Source organism: Macrosteles quadrilineatus, unplaced genomic scaffold (genome assembly GCF_028750875.1).
Source record: "Macrosteles quadrilineatus isolate MER2022 unplaced genomic scaffold, UCM_ALF_1.0 Scaffold_8__2_contigs__length_117827958, whole genome shotgun sequence".
Taxonomy (NCBI): domain Eukaryota; kingdom Metazoa; phylum Arthropoda; class Insecta; order Hemiptera; family Cicadellidae; genus Macrosteles; species Macrosteles quadrilineatus.
Genome location: NW_026542601.1, coordinates 105494542 through 105518070, shown reverse-complemented (window position 1 = coordinate 105518070; position 23529 = coordinate 105494542). Strand labels below are relative to the sequence as shown.

Here is a 23529-nt window from a genome sequence, read left to right as displayed (position 1 = left end):
ATGTAATGTATTTTTATACAATTTTGTTTCATTTTACTTTGGGCGTTGTTACTTAACCTCCTTGAATTACTAACTTTTTTATTCAACTAGAAATTTTATACTTACTTTCAGGGGAGATTTTGTTGTAATTTCTTGATTCTTATAGTATTTAATTTTTGAAAAATGTTTTTCAAGAGAAATTGATAATAATTTGCATAACTACTAGTAATATTTTAAATACTAGTTAGGGTAATATGAGATAAAAATATCTACGACCTCTTTTAAACAATGGTTGTATTACTTACCAATGATGCAAAGTATAACAAGTTCTTCCAGTGAATAATGTAGTAAATGTCTGCCTAGGCCTAGTCTTATCCATCAATGAGTGTATAGTTACGGTATTTTTAGACATTGATCATGCATTTCTAAACTCTAGTAGGTTTGTTCAGTATACATTTTTTAATCCTCTTGAGTAGGCCAACACACAAAAAGATTAAATATTTAATTTCAATTAGATTTGTAACCACCCAACAGAAAAGAAATACTAAGACTTAAATTTGTTTTTGAGATAATTTATAAGAATTGTCTCCTCTTGTAATAAGTTGTTAGATTATAAACTTAGTAAATTCCATTATGTTTAATTAATAATTTAGTTTTTGTTGGAAAAATATTAGATTTTGGTTTTGTTGTGAGCCTGTTTTCTTGTGAACACTAGTTTGATTCTGCTTGTCAATTCAATGTGAACGAGCCAAAGTAAGTGTGTGTATGTGATTGCTGTGTTAGTTAAAATTGATAATTCTATTTGACAAGCTGAATTGTATCATTCCGAGCATATAAATAAACGTAATATTGGACGAATAAAAGAAGTATCAAGGCTCAAGAATGGTTAATTGTATACTTTGTCCATACTTTTGTTTTGTTTGTAATTTAAATTTTATAATAAACTTAGTGTTGGTAATGTATGTTTTACTTATCTATACCTCATTTTTTCTGTTTGTTAAGTTAATTTAATATTAACATGTCTCGTTAGTAAGTCTTACTATTAGGCATACTCTTTTTTACTTTGTTCTCAAATAAAGATTTAAAAAAAATTAACTGAGAATCTTATTTTTAACTCTCTGAATTCACAAATCAAAACTAATTAACTAAAGCTAAAAATTACTCTTCATCACATCTCATAAATGGACCAATTTACAACAAAATTATTTATGACATTTAAATAATAATCCATCATTGGTTATTTTTATGTGTCCAATAATCTGGTAAATAACATAAGCACACTATCACCGAAAATGAACTTAAAACAAAGAATAGTAAGCTGCATTATTCTACCAGGCCGGGAAATATGCGTTAGCGGGAGTTTATCTGAGTAGGCTACTGTATCGTAATTACTGTTACATGTAGAATTTCACAATATTCTCATCTTAATATCGTTTGTATATCATCACAATACTCTACATAATAGCAGCCATCAATCTAAGTGATTATGTTCTAATCAACAAAATTTTTGCATTGGGTGAATTTATTACGTGTAGGGGATGGAAGAGGTAGGTTCGTGGACAGCCTACCTAATGGAGAGTCTATTCTTGTGGAGAAGTTATAGCTTTGTTCAAAGCCTTTTGAAAAAAATGCTGTTGAATTAACTCTACTCCAGCTCACTTTATCAGTCCCTTTAAACATAAACTTTCTGGTTTACAAAGAGTTCAGCAATAAACTCCTTAAGCTCCTTTCACACTATACGCTTTCCACGGGCCGGTTCAAAACAGTACGATTTTACACCGTTTCTTTGTTTTTTCCGTTCACGGTTTCTGACCATACAGCAAAATGAATGGGTCCACAACATCACAATAGAAATGAACCCAGATTGTAAACAATAAATTTTGCAACAGCTGAGCTATTTGGTTTGATTTTAAACCGTGTAGTATGAAAGCTTGCATTTAACTACATGTGCCATGGCCCAACAACCGGTTCAGTGGCAATGGACGGCTGCAAAACGGTTTTCTGTCATCGACACTTTCATAACTTCATAGCTTCATTACTGATATGATTGAAAAGAAATTACATGTATATAAAAAGACTTGATTATATTTCAAGGGAAACACAAATAAAATACTGCTGCTCTTCAAAAGGAATAAAAATAATACAACTAAAATTTGCAGTCAATGTGGGATACAGCTATTAACACCTTAAATTTGAGAACAATTGTATTATTGGCACTATAAATATTTTTACAATATCATTCAACTTTCTTAGAAAATTATTGGTAACAAACTTTTAGTACAATCTACATTTTAACATCTTTGGCACATTTAAACATTTATCAGCGCATTTGCTTACCATCCAACTAAACCTAATTATTTTGTGTAAAACTCATATCAATAAGTACAAATATTTTTAACCCTAATAATGAATCAAAATGCAAAAAATTAATTGACTAACATATTTCTCTATAATGTGAATTTTGAATTTTAGTCCAGGTGTTTGAGCAAGTACGTAATGCTATTCAGTTACTTGTTGTTAAAACTATTCTGCATGTTTTCATGTCCATATTGGTTTGTAATAACTGATCATACCAGGGGGAAAAAAATTCATCTAGGTTTGTGAATTCAATATAAAACACCAGCCAGTAGATATATTACTCGTGGTTGCAATAACAATATAGTCGCAGCTTGTAGTTGGGCATACACTTACTTTGGTCCCCATATAAGTTTATCCTGCTGATTGTTCCTACAACACTAAAGCTGTTTTGGTTCCCATCGTGTCTCACTGTCGACTCAAATAGTCCATTCCCTGGAGTAGTTTGAATTGTAATGCTCAGGTCAGTAAGTCCTTTGTCAGAAGTTTCAAAGGAACTGTGAGAAATTGACTTTTCTTCTCTTGCGTGCATGATCTTCTTCAGTGTCAATTCCACACACTGAGTAAAATCATGGAGCAAATAATTAATGTGCTTCACCAAATAGGCGGAAGCTTGTCTTACCAAGGTGTTGTTAGTAGAAATATCCTTACTTTGGTGACAAGTGCACCAGTGGTCAACTATCCCTGCGTCGGGGCAAGTGCGGTCCCCGGGAACAGGCAGGAACATGCTGATACCTCTTGGGAGTGTTTGAGCATTCTGTAAAGCTTCAGATCTTTTCTTCAGTGTTTCCTTCTCAAGTTGTTTCAGATTTGTCAGATCTTTCAAGAGTTCATGCAGATCAAAAGGTGTTGTTAATTTTTTAGCGTTTCTCTTCAAATTGCTAACAGCTGTCGTATACTTGCTTCTGAACCAGTCTGGGTAAACTATAAACAGGAATGGCAACCTCTCTTCTAAATATCCTTGATAAGTTCCTCGTATTCCTCCCCACCTGATGCCATGGTCACTCAAGAATACTAAGATTGTGTTGTTGAAGATACCGTGATTGTACAAACTCTCAAAAAATACTTTGTGGTCCTCGTCGCCGTACTTTGGCAAGTTTAAGTAATCGTGGGATAAACTTGTTCCCCAAAAAAAAGAGAATGTTAAAACGTCTTTCATAGTGATTGAAAATTTTGAAGCGTAGTCAATCAAGGTCTCCAAACTCTTTCTAGGACCGATGCAGAGGTTTGCATTCAATCTTTTTTCAAAACCAATATCGTCTTCGGCTACTTTATTTAGAACTCTCATGTAATAATCAGTTGGCTGTTTTCGGAATCCTCTTTTAACATAGTTAAATATTCCCATCCATGAAGCATCTTCACCAAATGCAGTTTTGAACCCTAAATCACTAAAGTTGTTCCAGATGAAGTTGCAGTCATCAAAAACATAATGGGTCTTTGGCCAGCATTTTTGTTTCAATTCCTCTGTAGTGAGGCCTGTTAAAACCGGTATCAAATTAGGAAATGTATTATCCTCTACCTTATTATATCCTAGCATTTCCACAGCATTAAGTGTTTTCTTTAAGAACTTAAGAGTCTTTGGCATTTGACGATAAAGGTTTAGACGCGAGACTGCATCCACCCCAAAAACTAAAACACTTACAGCTTCTTCAGAGTTAGTTGAGTGTTGTGGTTGTGTGGTGTTTGATGATAAGTCTTTTGGAAAAAATGCATAATAGTCTTTGTATACCGTGTCATTTCCTACGGAACACTCCACCTTCACATACTTGTTGTGTATTGTAGCAGATCTGAGGAACGGCACACAATTGTCTGCAAATCTGCAACAGATAGTAAAACTCGTTAACAACATGGACAGTTTGGCTCAGGTTCGATTAGGGGAAGTTTTATGAAAACTTGCATAGTTAATTATAATCATGATTTAGTACTTTAATCAAAGCCAAGCAAGATAGATCAAATCTGCCACCTGCTCCCTCCTCCCTAATCATATACTCCATTAGTATCTAGCTGGTCCTAACCCATGTGTGATGACTATTTTCCCTTCATAATCCATAAAAGAGTTATACATCTACAGCATATTCCTATTGATGATAAATCTACAACAGTATCCTTAGTTCAGTATTATGAGACACCATAGATGAATCCTTACCTCACGGTTGAGTCAACATTGGAAGGATACTCTCCGGACGGGTTGAATTTCACTTCCTCCCGCCAAAACGGCCTGTAGCAACAGCTGATCTGCCCTACTGTCACGTTGTAGTAGGAAAGTGCAGACGTGTTGATGTACACAGCCGTCAGGTTAGACAGGACCAGCGCAGGACCGTACTGTGCAGAACAGTTGAGCACTGGCTCGTCGTAGACGAACTTGCGCACCGAGATGTCCATCGGGTCAAGGTCAGGAATCCTGCAGCCATTCGTGTTGACGAGAAATCCTGAATAAAATGTGGTTCCATCTGTGACATGATCTGTAAAAACGTTTGTGTTGAAACACCAAAACTACAATCTAGATGGGGCATCGTGCTCACATCATGCATAAGTGACATTCTTTGTGGACAAGTAATTTAACTTTTTACTGGATGGTGTTTGATACTTCCACTCCTGTTGGAACAATTTAAGGTTGTGATTCTTGGGTTTAGTTGAATTTGATGTAATTCTTGATCATTTACATGCTACAATGATGAAACAAATTTACCTTATCGCATGTATTTATCCTAATTGATAAAATATTATGATTTTTGTATTCATCCTAACATCTCATAACATGACTTATTAAGTGAACCATGCAACTATTGACAAACGACAAACTGTTAAGCACATTTATTGATCAACATAAATAGCTCATAGAAGAGATAAATGATATTCGTTAGCAATTATATTAGCTAAATAAACTGAAAACATTTTGTTGAATTTTCACTGAATTATTATTTGAAAATAAACTCATCTCCATCATTTGATACTATACGCATTATTTTTATTGTACAACTAAAATTTTGATCACAGAATGTTTATTCGGATATTTACAAAGTAGTAATGGATAGTTTCAAAGTGAATTGTGGAATAGAGTCAAAGCCAGAAAGTAGTTGATTGCAATCAAAGCCAGTAAGAAGTTGCTTAGAATCATAGCACGTAAATAGAATAAATTGAATAGAATCATATTCAGTAAGAAGTGGAAAAGAGTCATCGTCCAAACTCTCCATTTACCTCTGCTTGTCTGAGGAATAAACAGAGAATCGTCTGATCTTTCTATGGTCAGTTCCAGCGCGGCCCATACTATCACACAGCCAATGAAGAGATATATACGCACACCAGGCCTCGAATATGTAGCCTTCTTCAATGGCATATGACCACTGCAACAGTCATTCATAATTTAATCACTATTTTTTTTTATACTGAAATAAACAAGTGTATTTTAAGACGAACATGAGTAGGAGGACTAGGATGACTTGGCTTTTAGATGGAATACTGTATATTACCATGGCAAAAACCACATTTGATCCCAAGAAAGAATTGAAGATGAGTGTCAAAAGGCTCAGATGACTGTTAAAGTATTGTTACATCTAAAATATCTCTTAACATTTGTAAGTTTACTAATTTAAATGTTAACTTACCTATTCTCTACCGTTTAACAGACAAATTATGGAACTCATGGATTCTGCTGTCACCTAGAAAATAAAATAGATGATAAAAATTGAAACAGATAGATAAATGATTAGTAAAAGTGTTGCAAAATGAATCAAATCTGTATAAATTCAAGCAATTTTACTAAAGGGTGTCCCAATAAGAACGCCAGATTTTAAATGTTAACAAACTTATATTTTCACGCTAAATTTACAATATGAAACATGAATCTAAAAGCATAGTATCTTTGATTAGTAATGGCATATTATGTCTTGTAAGTGCCCACCTGCAGCCTGCTGACAAGCCCGACATCTCTTGATAAAGTTTCCCATCACTTTTTCACACACTTCCTGTTGAATTCCATTAATGGCACGAATAATTTCCTCCTTCAGGTCTTGGATTGTTTGAGGATTATTGGCGTAAACAAACGTCTTTAAATATCCCAAAAGAAAGTAGTCACACGGTGTTAAATCACATGATCTTTGCTGGACAGTTACGATCACCATGTTTTGAAATTACACGTGCTAAGAATCGTTCTTGCAGCGGATTAATTGAATCTCGACCTGTATGGCATGTTGCACCGTCCTGTTGAAACCACATATTTTCCAGGTCCACCTCCTCAAGCTCAGGCCAGAGAAACTCTCGTATCATTTCCCTGTAACGTTCACCATTTACAGTCAAAGCGTTTTCATCCTCGTTTTCAAAAAAGTTTGGATCAATGACTCCATTTGCCCAAAACCCACACCAAACTGTAACACGCGGAGGATAGATCGTATGGTTTTCTGCGAGGGTTTTCTGTGATGAGTCGAGGATTTCCAGTTTCCCAAATTCTACAGTTTTGCTTATTTACATAACCGTTTAGATGAAAGTGTGCTTCACCACTGAACAGCAAAGTTTTTGAAAACATGTAATTTTCATCTTGATTTCCAACCACCCATTTTACAAATTCAAGCCCTTTTACGGGATCTCTTGGCTTGATCTTTTGTGTGAGTTGAATTTTGTATGGGAACATGTGAAGGCTTTTTACCAAAATTCTTTGTACTGTGCTCCGAGATAGGCCTAACTGCTGACTACGACGACGAATCTATGTTCTTGCATTGTCCTCTGCACTATCATGTACAGCTTCAAATATTTTCAAGGGAGCGACCTGCCAGACTGCGCACTAGTCTTTTAGGGTTTTTTTTTTAATGTTCACAAACTTAGAAATCAATCTTCTGTCAGTCAGATGACTCATTTGGTGCATCGTCCTGGCCGAAAATAGTGTGCAGCTTCCGCACCGTTTTTGCAAAACATAGGTACCCCATACTTTAGTGCAAAATTCAACTATGACCACGTGTTGATTCGTTTAGCAATCCATGACTACAAATGGGACCTAATATTGATAACATCGCTGATAATTTGTGAATTCCTATTGAAATACAGATAAGAATAAGATGCTCCTGAAATCGGGTGTTCTTACTGGCATACCCTTTACATACACAATCTTATATTTACGGTTCCTATAACATTAGAACATTACAAAAACTTCAAATATCCCCCTGCTGCAGCAAAACTACCAACTAGGGGAACTTCCATTTACCTGGTTGGATTTTTGCTAAAATATTCCTATTGTCACATTATTTTCTATTTAAAATATGCCTAGGTTTAACATTTATTTTAATTAGTATGCCTAATTAGGTTTGCTACTTTAGAAATAAAGGAATAAAGTGTGTTTTTAATAGCTTAGTTGAAATAAACAAATTTGATAAATTTGATCAAAATATATTCGTAAACAAGCAATAGTTAATTTATTGTCCATAAAATAGCATATAAATTTTTCATGTACAGTTTTTTTCATAAAAAATGTGCTAACTTATATAAATTAATTTGACATGATGGTGTTTTTGGCCTCTGGGGACATCAAAACAAAAAAAGTAAATTGGTCCCGGGTCTGTCTTACCATGAGACCTAAGCTGATAGATTATACCCTATATGGGGCATTTACTAATAGAGTAAATATTCAAATATTTAATCTAAAATGCTGGGTTAAATCATCTTCTCTTGAAATGTAGATCTATGTCAGCATAATGAATTGTAATGCGGATTTCAACATCTCTTTTGTTAAACTGGGTAACCGAATATTTTAACTTTTAAGTTGAAGGTTTCGTTATTCTATGTCATTTCTGTAACTTATAGAAATACAAAAATAGGCTACCTACATTATGTAAAAATAAAATATATTTGGGAGTCATTCCCCACAGAAAAAGGGTTATGGTACCTAACCCTAAAAGAAGAGAGCAAAACTATTTTTTTTGTAATGCTAGGACCAAGATTGGCTTAACATTTTTAAATGTCTAAAGATACATTATTTTGTATGGCTACATAACGAAAATAATTGACTGATGAAAATCGGGAAAAAAATGGATGAAGAAAAGAGCAAAATCCTCACCAAGAATGAAAAACTGTTATTCAAATAAAAATATCTTGTTCCCTGTATGGGAAATTCGCTGAAACAAGAATAAGTCCTAGAAATTAACCATATTTACTCAACACATCCACTTGAACTCAAATCGGAGCATTTGATTAAAGAAACCGGATTTAATTCAAGAGTTTCATTCTACAATAAGTTAGATCAATCTTTCTGTTGTAAGGCCCGTCCTAGCTGAGCGGCGAAAATTCGGCCCGCGGTGGGTGCGTGCGAATCGACCGGCGGTAAAAATTTCAAATGCACGGAAAGACACCTTATTCTTTAGGCCTCTTTTATGCACGACGTTTCCGCCGGGCGGAATCCGTTGGGCTCTCCGTCGAGGAGTGTCTTTAGGATCAATGGGAATCTACCATGTATGAATACAATTCACTGATTTAAAACAGTAATCCTAAAATGTGATTTTTGAGTCAAGATGCTCATTTAATTACATGATTAATTTTTATATAATGCAGTTAAGATTCTGCAGGAAATAGCAAGCCAACGATTTCATTGAGTGGTTTTAAACTTCATTCCTATACTAATGCATCAAGCTCTAAAAAAAAATAGTCCCTGTTAAATTGATCTTTGTGGATAAATTGAAGCCAGTTTAGTGGTGTGTTGGCATTTTTATTCAAATAAACGCTTGAATGGACCAATACCTCCCATATACCACTCACTATTATTATGATTTAAACTTTAGTTTGACCAAAAACAATCTACTTGTAAACTAACTGGTTCTACTGGATTGGGTGTATCGAGGCCAAAGACGAAAACGCACTGTAAAAGCTACTCTAGAATTCTAGAGTAGAGGGGAAAACTATACGCAGAGGATACGCGACCGGTAACCGGATGTGGATTAGGCGTCCGGCAGTTACTGTCATAACCTAACCTAACCAACCAAACTTGCTGATAGTGAAAAAATCAAATGAAGGTTCAATTCTCTTCATAACATAAAATTATAAATGCCGAAAATTCTAACAAAAGATGTACAGTTAAGAAGAAATTACATTCAAAGCAAAATCTGTGACAAAAAGTTAAAGATACTGATGGGTTTCGAACCGGGGACCTCTCGCTTATCAGCCGAGCACTCTATCCACTACACCACGAACAGTGATGGCTGAACATCGTATCATTGTGGTAATGGCGTTCCGGGACCCCCTACCGGACGCCTAATCCACGTCTGGTTACCGGACGCCTAATCCACGTCTGGTTACCGGACGCGTATCCTCTGTGAAAACTATATTCACATTCACACGATAGCACTCGAAGAATAAGAGAAAAATAATTAACACAAGCGCTATACATCAGCGTTTGAGCTTTACTGGACAAATAACTTCGTATTTTGCAAAAATGAAGAAGTCTTGATTTCTTATAGTATCCAATGTTAATGTCAAGCTTCACTTTTCGATTTTGAGGTTAGGTAACTTATGTAGTAAATTCTTCAGTTATGTTTTCTGAGTTTCACGCCTTACCTATTTCGTGATAATCATCAATATCGGCTTCAAAGTGATCTTCTAATTTTATAAAATAAGTTTGCCCTTTTGAATTGAAAAAAAAAAACAATTTAAGTTAGTCAAACAAATCCTATATATTAATAGTAAGTATTGATTAATCAAATCAAGTGTGATTCAAAGTTTAAGAAATGAACACAAGCCATATGTACATAAACAAAAATAAACACATGTGTAAAATGTTGAAATGGGTTTTGCAAAGGTTTATGAGTTTTTATCACGATTACTAGAAAAATACCGGTATGGGTCATAAACATAAACAAATGACGTTGTTGGCCCGAATCCTATACTAATATCATTGAACATATGTTTTGGCAGTTCCATTTAAGCAATGTTAAATAATGTTTATTTTCGGGCCAAAAACGTCATTTGTTTATGTTTATGATCCATACCGGTGGATTTTATGCTATAACTAGCAGAGTACCCGTCCTTCGTACGGGGTTGGCATATAAGTATCAAATGCTTATAGCAGTTATGAGTGAGGACATGGTTTAAGAAATTTAGGTTCTTTTTGAAGTTTGTTCGCTACGCTCACTCACCTTTAGGTTGGAGCTCGTTCGCTGCGCTCACTTTCCTTCAGGTTAGCTCGTTCGCTACGCTCACTTGCCTTCAGGTTAGCTCGTTCACTACGCTCACTCGCCTCCAGGTTGAAGTTCGTTCGCTACGCTCACTCACCTTTTGCTGTTGTCATAAATGTAAAAGAAATAATAGTGCTAGTGCTGCACCCTGTTGGTAATCCTTGTAACTTTAATGCTATTGAACATCACAGAACAGAACCAACTTGTTTAATTGAAACAGCTGTTAAGATTCAATAATTTCATTTCTCAGGGGTGCCCACAAGGGGGAGCTGTGACGCAGACTGCGTCATTGAAATTCTTGGGGGGGGCTCCAAATTTCAAATTGGGGGGGGGTGGCTAAAGCTGATTGCAACAGTGTTCAACGTGACGACAATCCAAAATATAGTACACGAAGTCGCCAGATAGAAAGTAGATTAATTAATGACAATAGTTATATTATTAAATTTATTTAGTTAAAATAGGATTTTAGGATAGTTTAGGATTCATGTAGAAAGTTATTATTCAAGATTCGCATGACGTGAAATCTTAAGAGGGAGCGCACGGAATAGCTCAACTGCTGTGATAGATAAAAGATAACGCGTGGTACAGACACGTCCAGCTACACCGCGACTTGGCACAGAACGCTTTGTTGACATAAAGCTCGTTTACAATCAAGTAGCATAGGCTACAATGCTTTACACTATTGTGTAGATACTCGATTACCTGAGTTAATAGGGAGGGGGAGTAATGAAAAATACGGTTAATCCAATATAGTATAAAAACAGAATGATGACAAACCCATTAAAACGCTGTAAACATCCATTAACGTCACAATTTGCATTCTTATAAACGAAATTCAATATTGCACAATCATTATTATTGCGCAATAACAATTTTATTGTAAATTTCAAATCATTTATCTTGGTTCAGTTGTACAAACGGCAACGTTTAAAATTATAGCTAACTCTAACTCAACTGCTCATGATAGACAGGTAGGCTACCGATAGGTGCTGTATCACAGCATATGAATTTATAGATAAGTAATAAAAAAGTGTAAATTTATATTTAGAGATACCTAATTAAAACACTCTTAAAAATAATGTAACGAGAACAATCTTGTTATTCTTTTGCTTTGTTCTTCTGTTCTTTAATAGGTTTCTCTTCAATTCATACGCAAATTCAACAAGTCACCATATTTAGGCCTACTCATTGCCCAATCACAGCCTTACTAAAGTTACCATGGTTACTAATCACTCAATCACAGTTTACTAAGCATTATATCGTCATCCTTCCCCAGCTGTTGTATCTGAAATCTGTTGTAACATAGCGTGTACAGCAGACAGAAGTGTAAAACGGAGCAGACGATTGTTGGCGCAAGCGTTGTTTCGATTTCATTTTCATCAAAGGAGCTGTGATGTTTCCAAAGGGAGGGAGAGGGGATCGTTATATCAAGAGAAAGACGCTGACAATTTGTTAAGCAGAGGTTACGAACGCTCCCTATGGATATTCTGGCGATAAAAAATTCCTTAAATTAAATTGAGGTGACTTATTATAAAACTGTAATTTTATTTATATTGAAAGATAAGTTTTCCAGTCCTGTACAACACTGATTCACGGTCTTTTCCCGGTAATCAAAATTCAAGTACAACTTGAAACACAGAATCTCCGGTTCCCAACCTGGATGTTGGCTAGTTATTTAATTTAATTTACACTTACATATTAGTCCCAGTGATCAATCAAACCCGTTATGTAAGCCAAAGCCACACGGTTATTAATCTCACTTGGTTTTGCATTTGCTTACAAACGTGATCGGAAATGGTTACAAACGTGATATGGAAATGGTTAGGGCCTACACAGCATTCGTAAACAACATTTATGTAAACATATCAGTGACATCTAGAAAAAGGAATCTTTATCAAAACAGCTGTTCATAATTTCTTATATGACGTCTTCTCTTAACAGATTATTAATATTTCATAAATGACGTATGTAGTAAACATGGAGAAAATAAACTAGAAAAATCACACAAAATTAGGTTTTTGGTCGTCCGTTATTTTATTTCCAAAATAGTGAGGCTATATTTTAATGGCTATAAGGACACTCTCGCCAATCCTGTAAATACGATTAAACCTTTAAAATCATTAGAACCATTAGAATCACACAAAGAGTTTTTTATCGTCAATTTAATTCCAGAACACTAAAAATTAAGTTTCAAGCAAGAAAAATATAAAAAATGTTTAAATTATACGAATTAATTTTTTTCCTATACATTTTTTACCTCCCATCTAAATTAACCTCTTCGCAACTCGAGTCTAAACACAGACCTGCCTATGTAGACTTTTCCCTTTGTTATAGAAGGTATTTGTTTTTTTTTACACTTTTGTTCGCTTTATTTCTACAGTATATAATTTGTATTGGGTTATCTAGTTAGTAATGTTTGCTGTATTATATTTAAGTAAAGAAAAAAACAATGTACAGTACTTATATGTATATAATTAATGGGAAATAAAAAATATTATTTTATTAATTAATTTCTTTTTCTTTCATAATCAATACTCTAGTTTTCTTTAGAGTAGGCCTAAATGTCTTCTGGGCCGTGACAGACGGACATAAATTGAGACAAGACATGTTTCAACTTTTTCAATGTATAAAACGTAAAAATAACCCAAAATATGTATAATTCTGAGCAACGTACAGACAAAACAATAACTTTATTTATATTGATTAACTGGGTTCGAATTTTAAATATCTACAAAAAAATTATAAAACTTCTTTTATAGTTTTACAAATAGTGCTGGGCGGGGGAATAATGTTTCTCATTTGTTGTGTAAATCCTTTATGGGGGGGGGTTGTTGCTCGATTGGGGGGGGGGGGGGTGCGTCATGAGTCTAGGGGGGGATGGGCACCCCTGCATTTCTCATAAGGTTAACATGGGAAACTCCAGAGCCACTGGGGCGGAGCCCGAAAGGATTTTTGGGATAAAAATATGCCTATATGTTAATCGGGAATGTGAGCTATCATCATGCCAAATTTCAGCCCGATCCGACCAGTAGTTTTCGCGTTTACTTTTCCCATACACACACACAGACACCACCTCTTTTTTATAATAGTATAGATGATTTATGATCGAGTTGTTTATACCATGGGAGTTTCTCTGTGGCATTTTGTACAAACAGTTTAACATATAATTATTTTTTGCAAAAAGCTCGACAATAAGACAATTAGTCTGATTATTGCGATTACTTATGAAGGGCAGAGTTACGTGCACAATAGCACATACCATCTCATTATTTATCAATATCTTTGAGAATGCCAAGCTGCCTAAACATATCAGTGAGTGGCAGTTTTTTAATAGTTTACTTCGTCTTATGAACACGGAAAATTGATAGCCTATATGAAACAACTTTTTAGTGTAAACCCGTTTTTTATTCACGAAGAGGTTGAAGAGAAGGGTTATGATTATTGTTTGGTTCCAATTGCACCTAGCAATCAAGGCGTTACGCCTTGCCTAGCAGCATAATCAATCGATTGTTTACAAACAATGACTCGTCGAATAGTTGCATAATATATTGATTCATATGTTCATCATTAATAATCTATTGTGCCAAGTAAAGAAAACATGATCATCTCGATCTCTAAATCCTTTCCAAATATTTGATATATCAATCTTTAAAATGCAAATCTGGACCTTTTCTGCTAATGTGTTATCACTGCATTTCATTTGTTTCTATTTCAATTAAAAGTTGTTCTTTATATGAAATACGCTAACCAAAAACCTATCCTAACCGCCGCGGCGTGCTGTATGAGATTAAATTCTTGTATTTAACGTTACGAATTGCACTGTACTAATTGTGAAAATAAATTATGCGAATTTGAAATTTGAGCCTCTCGCTTCTGGCCTTATATGATTATTTAATTACTTAGAAATAAGTTAAAATTGCTCGCGAGATATTAAAATGGTTCGGTAAAACTACAGTTGGTTGAAAAATCTACTATCGCTTTTACGATCGGAGGGAGCACTAAGCCTGATTTTCGCTCTAGTGCTATGATGAGAGGTTTTAGGCCTACAGTTGCACATCTTTCAAGATGTTTCCTGCTGAATTGGGGAGGGTAAAAATAAGGCAGTAGGCCTACTGTATTTCATCTTGGGTGTTTTACTGACTAATTTATAAAGTTTACGATTATTACCGTTTAGTTGAGTCTTAAGGGAGGAAATTTGCGTGTATCCTTAATGTATCGACGTAATTTCGTTTTAACATATTCATTCTCTGAATATCAGCGCAGTTGTGTAATCAAAATATCCTATCAGTATCACTTCAAGTTGTCATATTCTGAGACGGAGACAATGAGTTTGAGAAGAGAGTTGATTTTGTTGTTGATTTGGATAGTTTATCAACAAACAAATAATCACCTGTTCAAAAGTACTTCGAACCCTTAGAATCGGGTTTGAAGAATAAAGTCAATCCATCTATTTATGTTGTGGGGAATATGTGATTTCTGTATTTTTTTTTGTTTCAATTTGTTTATGTGTTTGTAGACAAAAAATTCTACTGAGCCGCGTGGGCTGAAACTTTGCACAAAGGTAGACAGACTGTAAACCCGACAATCACCTATTTGTTTCTGTTCCACCTAATACAAAAACTAAGGCGTTTCTTCTCTAAAAATAAAAATATCATATTTAAAAATGTGCGATTTGTATCAAATATAATATTTTTCATTTATTTTTAACAGTAAAATAACAATAAATTACCTATTTACGCACACTGTATACATATAATTGAATATTTAATAGTTCAAATATGAAAACGCTAAAATTTTAAATAAATTAAACTAAAATCTTTAGGAAAGCGCACGTGGTAAAATGTTTGCAAACCACACAAATCGCCAAATTTATTTTCAGTTCACTCTATTGCCATTTGACTTACTTTTTAAGGGACGGGCCGGTTATCAGATCACCAAATCAGGAGTCTTTACATCACACATATATGTGGATATAGTATATTATTCTAGGTACAACTTCACACGAACTTCCCTATGATACAATCAATGCAGGTTACATTATCAATTCCTGTACTTCAAATAAACAATCAATATACAAGTATGAGTTTTCTCTCAGGGTCATCGAGTGCATCTTCAATTAAATTCCGCGTTAACTTTCTTCCATACGTACATCCTTACATTTATTTTGGGATTATTTACTAAAATATACTACCAGCTTAAAGTGAATACGTACAAACAAAAAGATGTTTAAAAAAATTGTCCCTGGAGTAGTCTTAAAAAATTAAAAATAACTCCTAAACGTGCAATCTTTCCTTTTTCTACAGTATAGTTATAACGTAGTATAGATATTATAACTAAAGCTTCAGTAAACAGCCATAATAATCGCTAATATAACTTAAGTGCAGTATAGTTAACTTAGCTATGGCGTTTTGTTGCAAGTGCAAGTGTTACACTTTCAACACTTATTGCAACGGCAAGTGTCAATTTGACACTTCAAACATTACTTTTACGACTATGAACATTTAAAAAAGGTTATCTCTGCCAATTGTTTAATCTAGTTTTCTGGTCGATAAAACACAAATAATAAATCGTCATAGATAAATTGGCATAGTAAGTTTTCCCCGCATAACATTGTTTATCAAAACCGTATAATGTAATTTTTACTGTTATAAAAAATATATTATTTTAAATTGCAATATTAAAAGATTATTGTAATACTAAAATATTTAACTTTAGATGATACTGACAAATAAATGTTTGTGCTTAGAATGTCGACATATTATTTCCAAGTATTTAATGGACAAATGCAGGACAAACAAATGATAGAAACTTGTTTGGTACTAACACCAATAGTGTCCTAGCGAAAGAAAAGAAAAGAGAAGAACGACATGTATTAGTCTTTATATATAGAAAATGTATTCCTTACAAATAATTCACAGATAATGCTGATAACACAAAATATTATATTGTAACAACTATAATCCTTTCCTATAATATCTTTCCCGGACAACACCAAAATTCGAGAAATAAAAGAAGGTTAATAAACGAAATAAACTGGCATAGTAAATTCTGAAATCCTCACCTCTAAGTTTATCCCTTAAATGTTCAATGTCTGAACGCTAGTCACGCTGATTGAACAATGACGTTCAATGAAGGCTCGATGTTCAATAGGACGGCGTACACAGGTGACGTTTACACTTGCTCTGACAATCTACTTAGGTTTACAGGATACTTAGCAAGTCACATCCCATCTGACGATGCTCCAGAGGTCGATGTGGTTACCATAGCAACCTAGGTGCGCGCGCATTCTAGACAAGCTTAACATATTTTCCGTTGCATTGATTAGCACTGAATTTTTTACGTTTTTAAAACAGAATGGACACAAAAACACGTATAAACAGAACAAACTATAGGAAAATGTATTTGCACATTTTTGTATATATTTTTTCTGCCATTTTATCATTTTCAATGAAAAGTTAAAAAGTTACAACTAATAGGTTTGAGGATTTTTTAGGAGGTAAAATTTGTAATTTTCTACATCTTAAGAATTTTTTACGTGTGTAAAAAGACGATGGAATCACTAAACCTTTTAAAAAGAAACATCAATTATGCGCGATACCCTAAGGACACATTAATGGCATCTGGAGCTGGAATAAATCACGCCCGTGATCGGATCTATAACAGTTTTGAAGGCGGCCACAAAAAGCACTTTGCTACCCAAATAATTTATTTTTGTAAAATATGATTATTGTTTTATTGAGTTTTAAACTCCGAAAATTTTTAGATTAAAATATATAGAGTCTGATATTTTTTTATTTACTAAATAAAATAATCATTAGGATGGTTAAAAAATAAATAAACTTAAGAAGGAGAAAAATAATCATAAGAATAGTTTACATTAGGATTTCGTAGTAGGCCTAGTTGTGTTTCTATGTTACAGACACATTTAACTTTCGCAATGGCACGATCAAAATTATGTCCGTGTTTTGTTTCTATCCAACATTCTAACATATGAATTTTGTTAGGTAGCATAATTAATTTATAGCCTAAAGATATATGGCATCTACAGGGTCTAGAAACAATCAGCTCGGGATGCAACCAATATCATTCAGATCAGAAGGCTAGCACTATTACCAGTTGATCAGCCTAAATTAAACTTTTTCAGTGCTCATTGTAGATAGTTAGGCCTATATTGAGTTTATATCGAAAATGCAATTTTTTAGTTTGTAATTTTGATTCTTAATTATATTAAAATGAGGTCTGTTTGTCGTTCATTATCACGCAAAACTCGCTGAACTTTCTGTATTCTGTATTCCTTTTTGATATTTTGATCTAGGTCTTATAACTTTTCTCCAGGGTTTCAAAGTTCTGAGACGGGGATTTAAGAAGAAAACCCTGATTACCGTCGAGGAAAAAATACACGAGAAATGGTTTTGTTGAAACAAGAATCAAATTGAAGTTATCGCGTTTGAATAAATTTTACGTGGTTACAATAAAATAATTTCCCGTTAACCATAAACATTTATATAATGGTTTAAACTGTTTTTAATGGTTTAACCTTAGGGAGTTTATTAACCGTAAATATTAAGGAAATTGTTCTACCAATCAAAAAGATAGAGAATTTAAATTCAAATCAAATGAGACCTTGTTTGTTAAAATCGCATGACAAACAACCGAGTTATCAGTTTTTTTCTACATTCGGTTTTTATGAAAATTGACATTTAAGACTTTAAATGGCCGTCATATTGAAACTGCTTGAGATATTGGAACGAAACTTTGTAAGCTCTTTTCACCTTCTAAAATACACAGTTGTACCAATTTTGAAGTTTCTATATCGAAAAATGTTCAAGGTATAAAACTCTTAAAAATCACAAACAGACCGATAAACAGAAATCTAGGCATTTTAGATCATACTTATGGCATTTTATGTTTGTCTTAGCCCAAGGAACAAGTCCACAAAATATGTCCAGACAATTTGGAAACACCCTGTATTAGTGATGATTTGGTTTGAATGAAAACCATATAACGTTAGAACCTCGTTCGATCGATGTATGACCTATTTTTCAACACAGGCCTGGAAATGGATGGCTTTGAAATCCGGACTTCCAAAAGAACGTCTGATGAGCGCAAAAGTTCGATCAGGAGACATATATATACAAGTATTTATATAAAAGTCGATGCTCTAGGTATCATAGACTTAGTTCGAAATGTCCATATTAATTAAGATCAATGTGCAATGAATTATGCAACTTGATATTTTAGTAGGCCTACATTTAAATTGGTTTATTAAATGCATTAATCTAATTGTTTCGTTGGTTATTTTTAGTTTTGAGAGTCTCAGATACAGGGGAATGCTCTACAGGGTGTTTTTTAACGCACAACCCAAATTTAAAGTACTCTGAGACACATTTTAATGACAAACAACCTTATATTTTTGGTATTCCTGTTTTGTTTACTTTATTGCCGATCAGCTGACATGCGTGTAGTTTGCATAGTTATCCATGTTAGTGTTATTGGGAATTTATTAAGGAACGCGGCAGCGTTCCGCCCCGCCAAGTCCCCCAGCGGTACACAGCTGCTGCAGTGTATATATACATGACGTGACAAAGTGGCTTTTTTACTCGTCTATAGCTCTGAAGAAACAAAAGCTATTAAAATAATTGTTCATCCACTGGATAGGGGCAATCATTCTTGGCAAAATAAAAAAAATAATTTAAAAAAAGGTTGTGTTTGAGCCAAGAAAAACTAGTTTGAAAATTCACAAATTTTCCGTGTTCTCCTTCTTCTCCTTAAATGTTGACGGACCTACAGCCCAAACCACTGGCTCAATTTTAATGTTTTTTATGTTGTTTGAAAGCCCTTAGCGTGTAGATGTGCCTTTTGAGGGTCACAAGTGGAACGCGGCAGCGTTCCGCCCCGCCAAGTCCCCCAGCGGTACACAGCTGCTGCAGTGTATATATACATGACGTGACAAAGTGGCTTTTTTACTCGTCTATAGCTCTGAAGAAACAAAAGCTATTAAAATAATTGTTCATCCACTGGATAGGGGCAATCATTCTTGGCAAAATAAAAAAAAGAATTTAAAAAAAGGTTGTGTTTGAGCCAAGAAAAACTAGTTTGAAAATTCACAAATTTTCCGTGTTCTCCTTCTTCTCCTTAAATGTTGACGGACCTACAGCCCAAACCACTGGCTCAATTTTAATGTTTTTTATGTTGTTTGAAAGCCCTTAGCGTGTAGATGTGCCTTTTGAGGGTCACAAGTCGGTGCGTTGACCCATAAACCCTTGGCAAGCCCTCAAAGTACGATTTTGGCCCATTTAAATAACATGGGATTATCAAAACAAAACAAAAGAAGGATCAGTTGCGATTAAATCTCAATTAATTTAAAATGTTAGAGAAATTCATAGGATCAGCTGAAAAATTATTTTAAAACTTTTATAAAGTATTTTTTTCAGGTATACCGAATGATTTGAGCTACTTACTATATAAAATTACTTAGAGCAGTGATATTCCCCGATACTTTCCATTGAAAAATGCAGTGTACCGATGGTACACTGGTACAGCAGCTCGTCATTTTTAACAGTTTAATACTACTTATCAAAACATATGAAACCTAGGAACTTGAAACTTAGTACTAGTACTAAGGTTAGTTTTAACATTGTTTCTTCATAATATTGCCAAAATTTATTTAACTAAATAAGGTTAGTTTTATGTTTTGATACACTAAAACAAATAAAACAATCGGGAAAATCCGTCTACGTATGTTAAACAAGCAAAAAAGTGAATGTAAAAAGTGATATGTAAATTTAGGATAAAAATGAGTTTTTCAATATTTGTTTTGCCCTATGCTATTTCTAACAAACCTAATCTGTTTGATTACATTTTTACTTCTCTAATAAGGGCTCAATTTACACTAGTCTTTAGATATACGGGTTTAATTATCGGAACACTTATGTAACACCAATGCATTTTATGTGTAGTTGTGCCCTGGTCTATATATAAGAGAAAAGAGGATTTTTATTTTAACTGTTAATTTTCTACAAAAATAAATACAATCTAACAAAAAACCACTAAGTGGTAACACTTCCCCCGCCAAGTCAGCAACCCAAAAAAGACAATAAATCACCACTTTTCCGCCAAGTAAAACAATGTAATGTATGTAAGTTTGGCCACTTGGCGGCAGACTTTTGCTTGATCACTTTAAAAAATACCATAAAATTAGTTTCATTGAGCAAGTATCTCTCCCAATAGTACATTGCTAGATGAGAGCTTATTTTACAAAATTTGACCTTATTTGTGTCACATTTCATAAAATCATAATAGTGATGGTTTTATATTTACTGATTACCTCGAAATTATTATACTTAGTTGGACTAATTAATTAGAGAAGTTGATTTGTGAAATTATCCACCAACGTAACTTTAATGAAAAAAAAAACAAGCAAAAGTCTGCCGCCAAGTTGCCAAACTTACATACATTACATTGTTTTACTTGGCGGAAAAGTGGTGATTTATTGTCTTTTTTGGGTTGCTGACTTGGCGGGGGAAGTGTTACCACTTAGTGGTTTTTTGTTAGATTGTAACTAGGAGAAGTTGTCTGTTTGCAATATTGAGCGGAGGAAGGATATCTGTTGTCTGTTTTACGTAAATGGGATGTCTAATGTCTACTCAAAGTATCCAAAGCCAATGCTGGTTCATGTTTGAGATGTCTACTTGTAGTATACTCAGTGGTAAATCTAGTTCACACAAATGACATGCCTTTTTGCAGAAAGTCAATGAGTTATATGTTTCTCTTATTATAAAATTAAATGAAAGTAAAACTAAATGTGTCACATTCAAAACAAAACGAAAACAATTCCAATCTTAATATTCAGGTAAATAACCAACCAATTGAAATAACAGACACAATAAGGTTCCTTGGTCTGACTTTGGACAGTATTACTTGTTTTGGGACCAACATTCTAAACTTTTTAAAATTAAATAACCTCCTGTCTTTTTGGGATAAAAAATGTCAAAACTATGCAGTATTGAAGTTGTAAAAATGATCTATTCTTCCCATATGCAACCCCATATGTCATATATATTATATGGAGCTACCTCAAAATCGAATCTAGACCAAATTTTGACATACAGAAGCAAACCAAAGTTCCTAACCAAAGCTGTTTTAAATTTGTAGTGGATTCCAACTCCAAGTTTGTCATACCAATTCAGAAATATGTAAAATCCAAGTTTAGGCCAAGCTCACGTGCTGTCTGGGAAGAATCCTCACTGTGTATGGTTTATATGTTCTTGACTATATTATCATTGACTATTGGATACTGATATTGTTGTTGTATTGATAGTCAAAGATATTATTTTGTAAAAAAAAACAAAAAAAAATAATCCACCAATTAAAAAGAAAATAGAAAACAATCATAACTACAACACACGTAACAAAAATAACTTTGTAATTGGAAATCATAAATAAATTCAGTCTCTTAAAAAAAAAGATTCAATGCAGAACATGAATTCTTTAAATTTATTCCTTTGAAAATTAAAACAAAACAAACCCCATTTCTTAACTGTCTCAAGGAATATTTAATGGACCTGTCCTATTACATTTTCCATTTTAGATGAATAATGAAAATGGATTTATCATAGTTTTAAGCATTAGTTTTAAATTATTTGACGCTATTCATGTACAACCATGTATACTTATAAAAAAAAATACTTGACTATATAACAATGACTAGGTAGGTACTTGCAGAATCCAAAGACAATGGTAGGGATATATTTGGTTCAAATAAATGCCATGCCTATTTGGAGTATCTAAAGTTAATGGTGCATTAGCCTTAAAATTTGCCTTTGGGTTATTCATTTTGTATTAAATTGTGTATAACGGTATTAATCCAATCTTTCTTCCCTATTTTCTGTATTTCTAATGTGCTAGTTAAGATGATTTGATGATAAACATGTGTTTCAACTCTTTTGTTTACCTTTTTATTGTTATACTTAACTTTTTTTATTGTTAACTTTTCCTAAATATAATCTAACATACGTTCATTTTCATTATACAGTAGACTCCCTCTTTACCTAGACACCTTTTAAACATACAAAACTCGGCAGAAATGTCATCTCTTTAACCGGACAATTTTTATCAGCACATCGGTTTAACCGCGGACTACACCAGAAAGGAAGTGGGCAGTACTGATACACCTTTTCTCGTGGGAAAGATTTGAGACCAGTGATCACGTGTCTAAATACAATGCTCTCCTAAATTTAACACACTCACTCCCGCGAGTCTGGAGACGACATACAGAACAGTGTGACGGCCAGTACTGAACCGTCAATTCAAATACTGTATACAGTACGGTATGCATTTAAACGGCCTGTTTTAACAAGTTTTTGAGGACGTCAGTTTAACCGGAAAACCCGTTATCCGGACTGGCCTCGGTTCCGAGGAGTCCGGATAAGAGGGAGTCTACTGTATATAAAAGTATTCATCCAAAAGGTTATACCATAGACTAACCAACACAAGGGAGTATGTTTTATCTATGGTTATACCCCAAAGATAAAGTGTAATTTTAACGGTTACTGTTGGTTAAAACTTTTAAGTTCATTAATAAGTGTCAGGTTGAGCCACTTATTTTAGACATTTATAAAAGTCATAAAACTGAAAAACAATAACTGGTACACCGAGTGGTTATAGTGCTCGTCTAACAATCAAAAAGGCACCGGTTTTATCCTGAGAAAAGTGTGTAGCTTTTTGATTGTTCGAAACTGGACCCAGCTGTCCTTGATCTTTGGGCTTTTAGTAAATGGTCCTGACTAATGCAACAGCTGATCTTAGTCAGTAACAAAGCTACACAGATCATCTCACATCATTCTACACTCATCCTTCACTCATATTTGGGTTTAAATACGCACCTAGGTGGTGTCCCCATCTCAATCATTGATAATTGATCATCTTTTAGAATACAAAAACTTTACTCACCTATTTGTGTTGTAAGTAAATCTCACAGTTTGTAATCCAAATTCCCACCACAAACAACATTCTGTAGAAGACCACTCTAAAACTTAACATCCTG

At 34.0% G+C, this 23529-nt stretch overlaps 1 protein-coding gene across 3 annotated transcripts; it reads right to left on the bottom strand.

Annotated features, from left to right (window-relative positions):
• Positions 1–2100: 2100 nt before the first annotated feature.
• On the bottom strand, positions 2101–23529 carry LOC129001737 (uncharacterized). 3 transcript variants are annotated; one of them, XM_054429148.1, is made up of 5 exons: positions 23436–23529; positions 5940–5993; positions 5533–5678; positions 4481–4796; positions 2101–4151 (listed from the first exon to the last, which is right to left on the bottom strand). In XM_054429148.1, the coding sequence occupies exons 3-5, from the start codon at positions 5669–5671 to the stop codon at positions 2615–2617; spliced, it is 1992 nt and encodes a 663-aa protein (XP_054285123.1). In that variant the 5' UTR covers positions 5672–5678; positions 5940–5993; positions 23436–23529; the 3' UTR covers positions 2101–2614. The 3 variants fall into 3 exon arrangements, with proteins under 3 accessions (XP_054285123.1, XP_054285125.1, XP_054285124.1); XM_054429150.1 differs by having other exon boundaries at positions 4481–4763; XM_054429149.1 differs by lacking the exon at positions 23436–23529 and adding an exon at positions 16546–16714.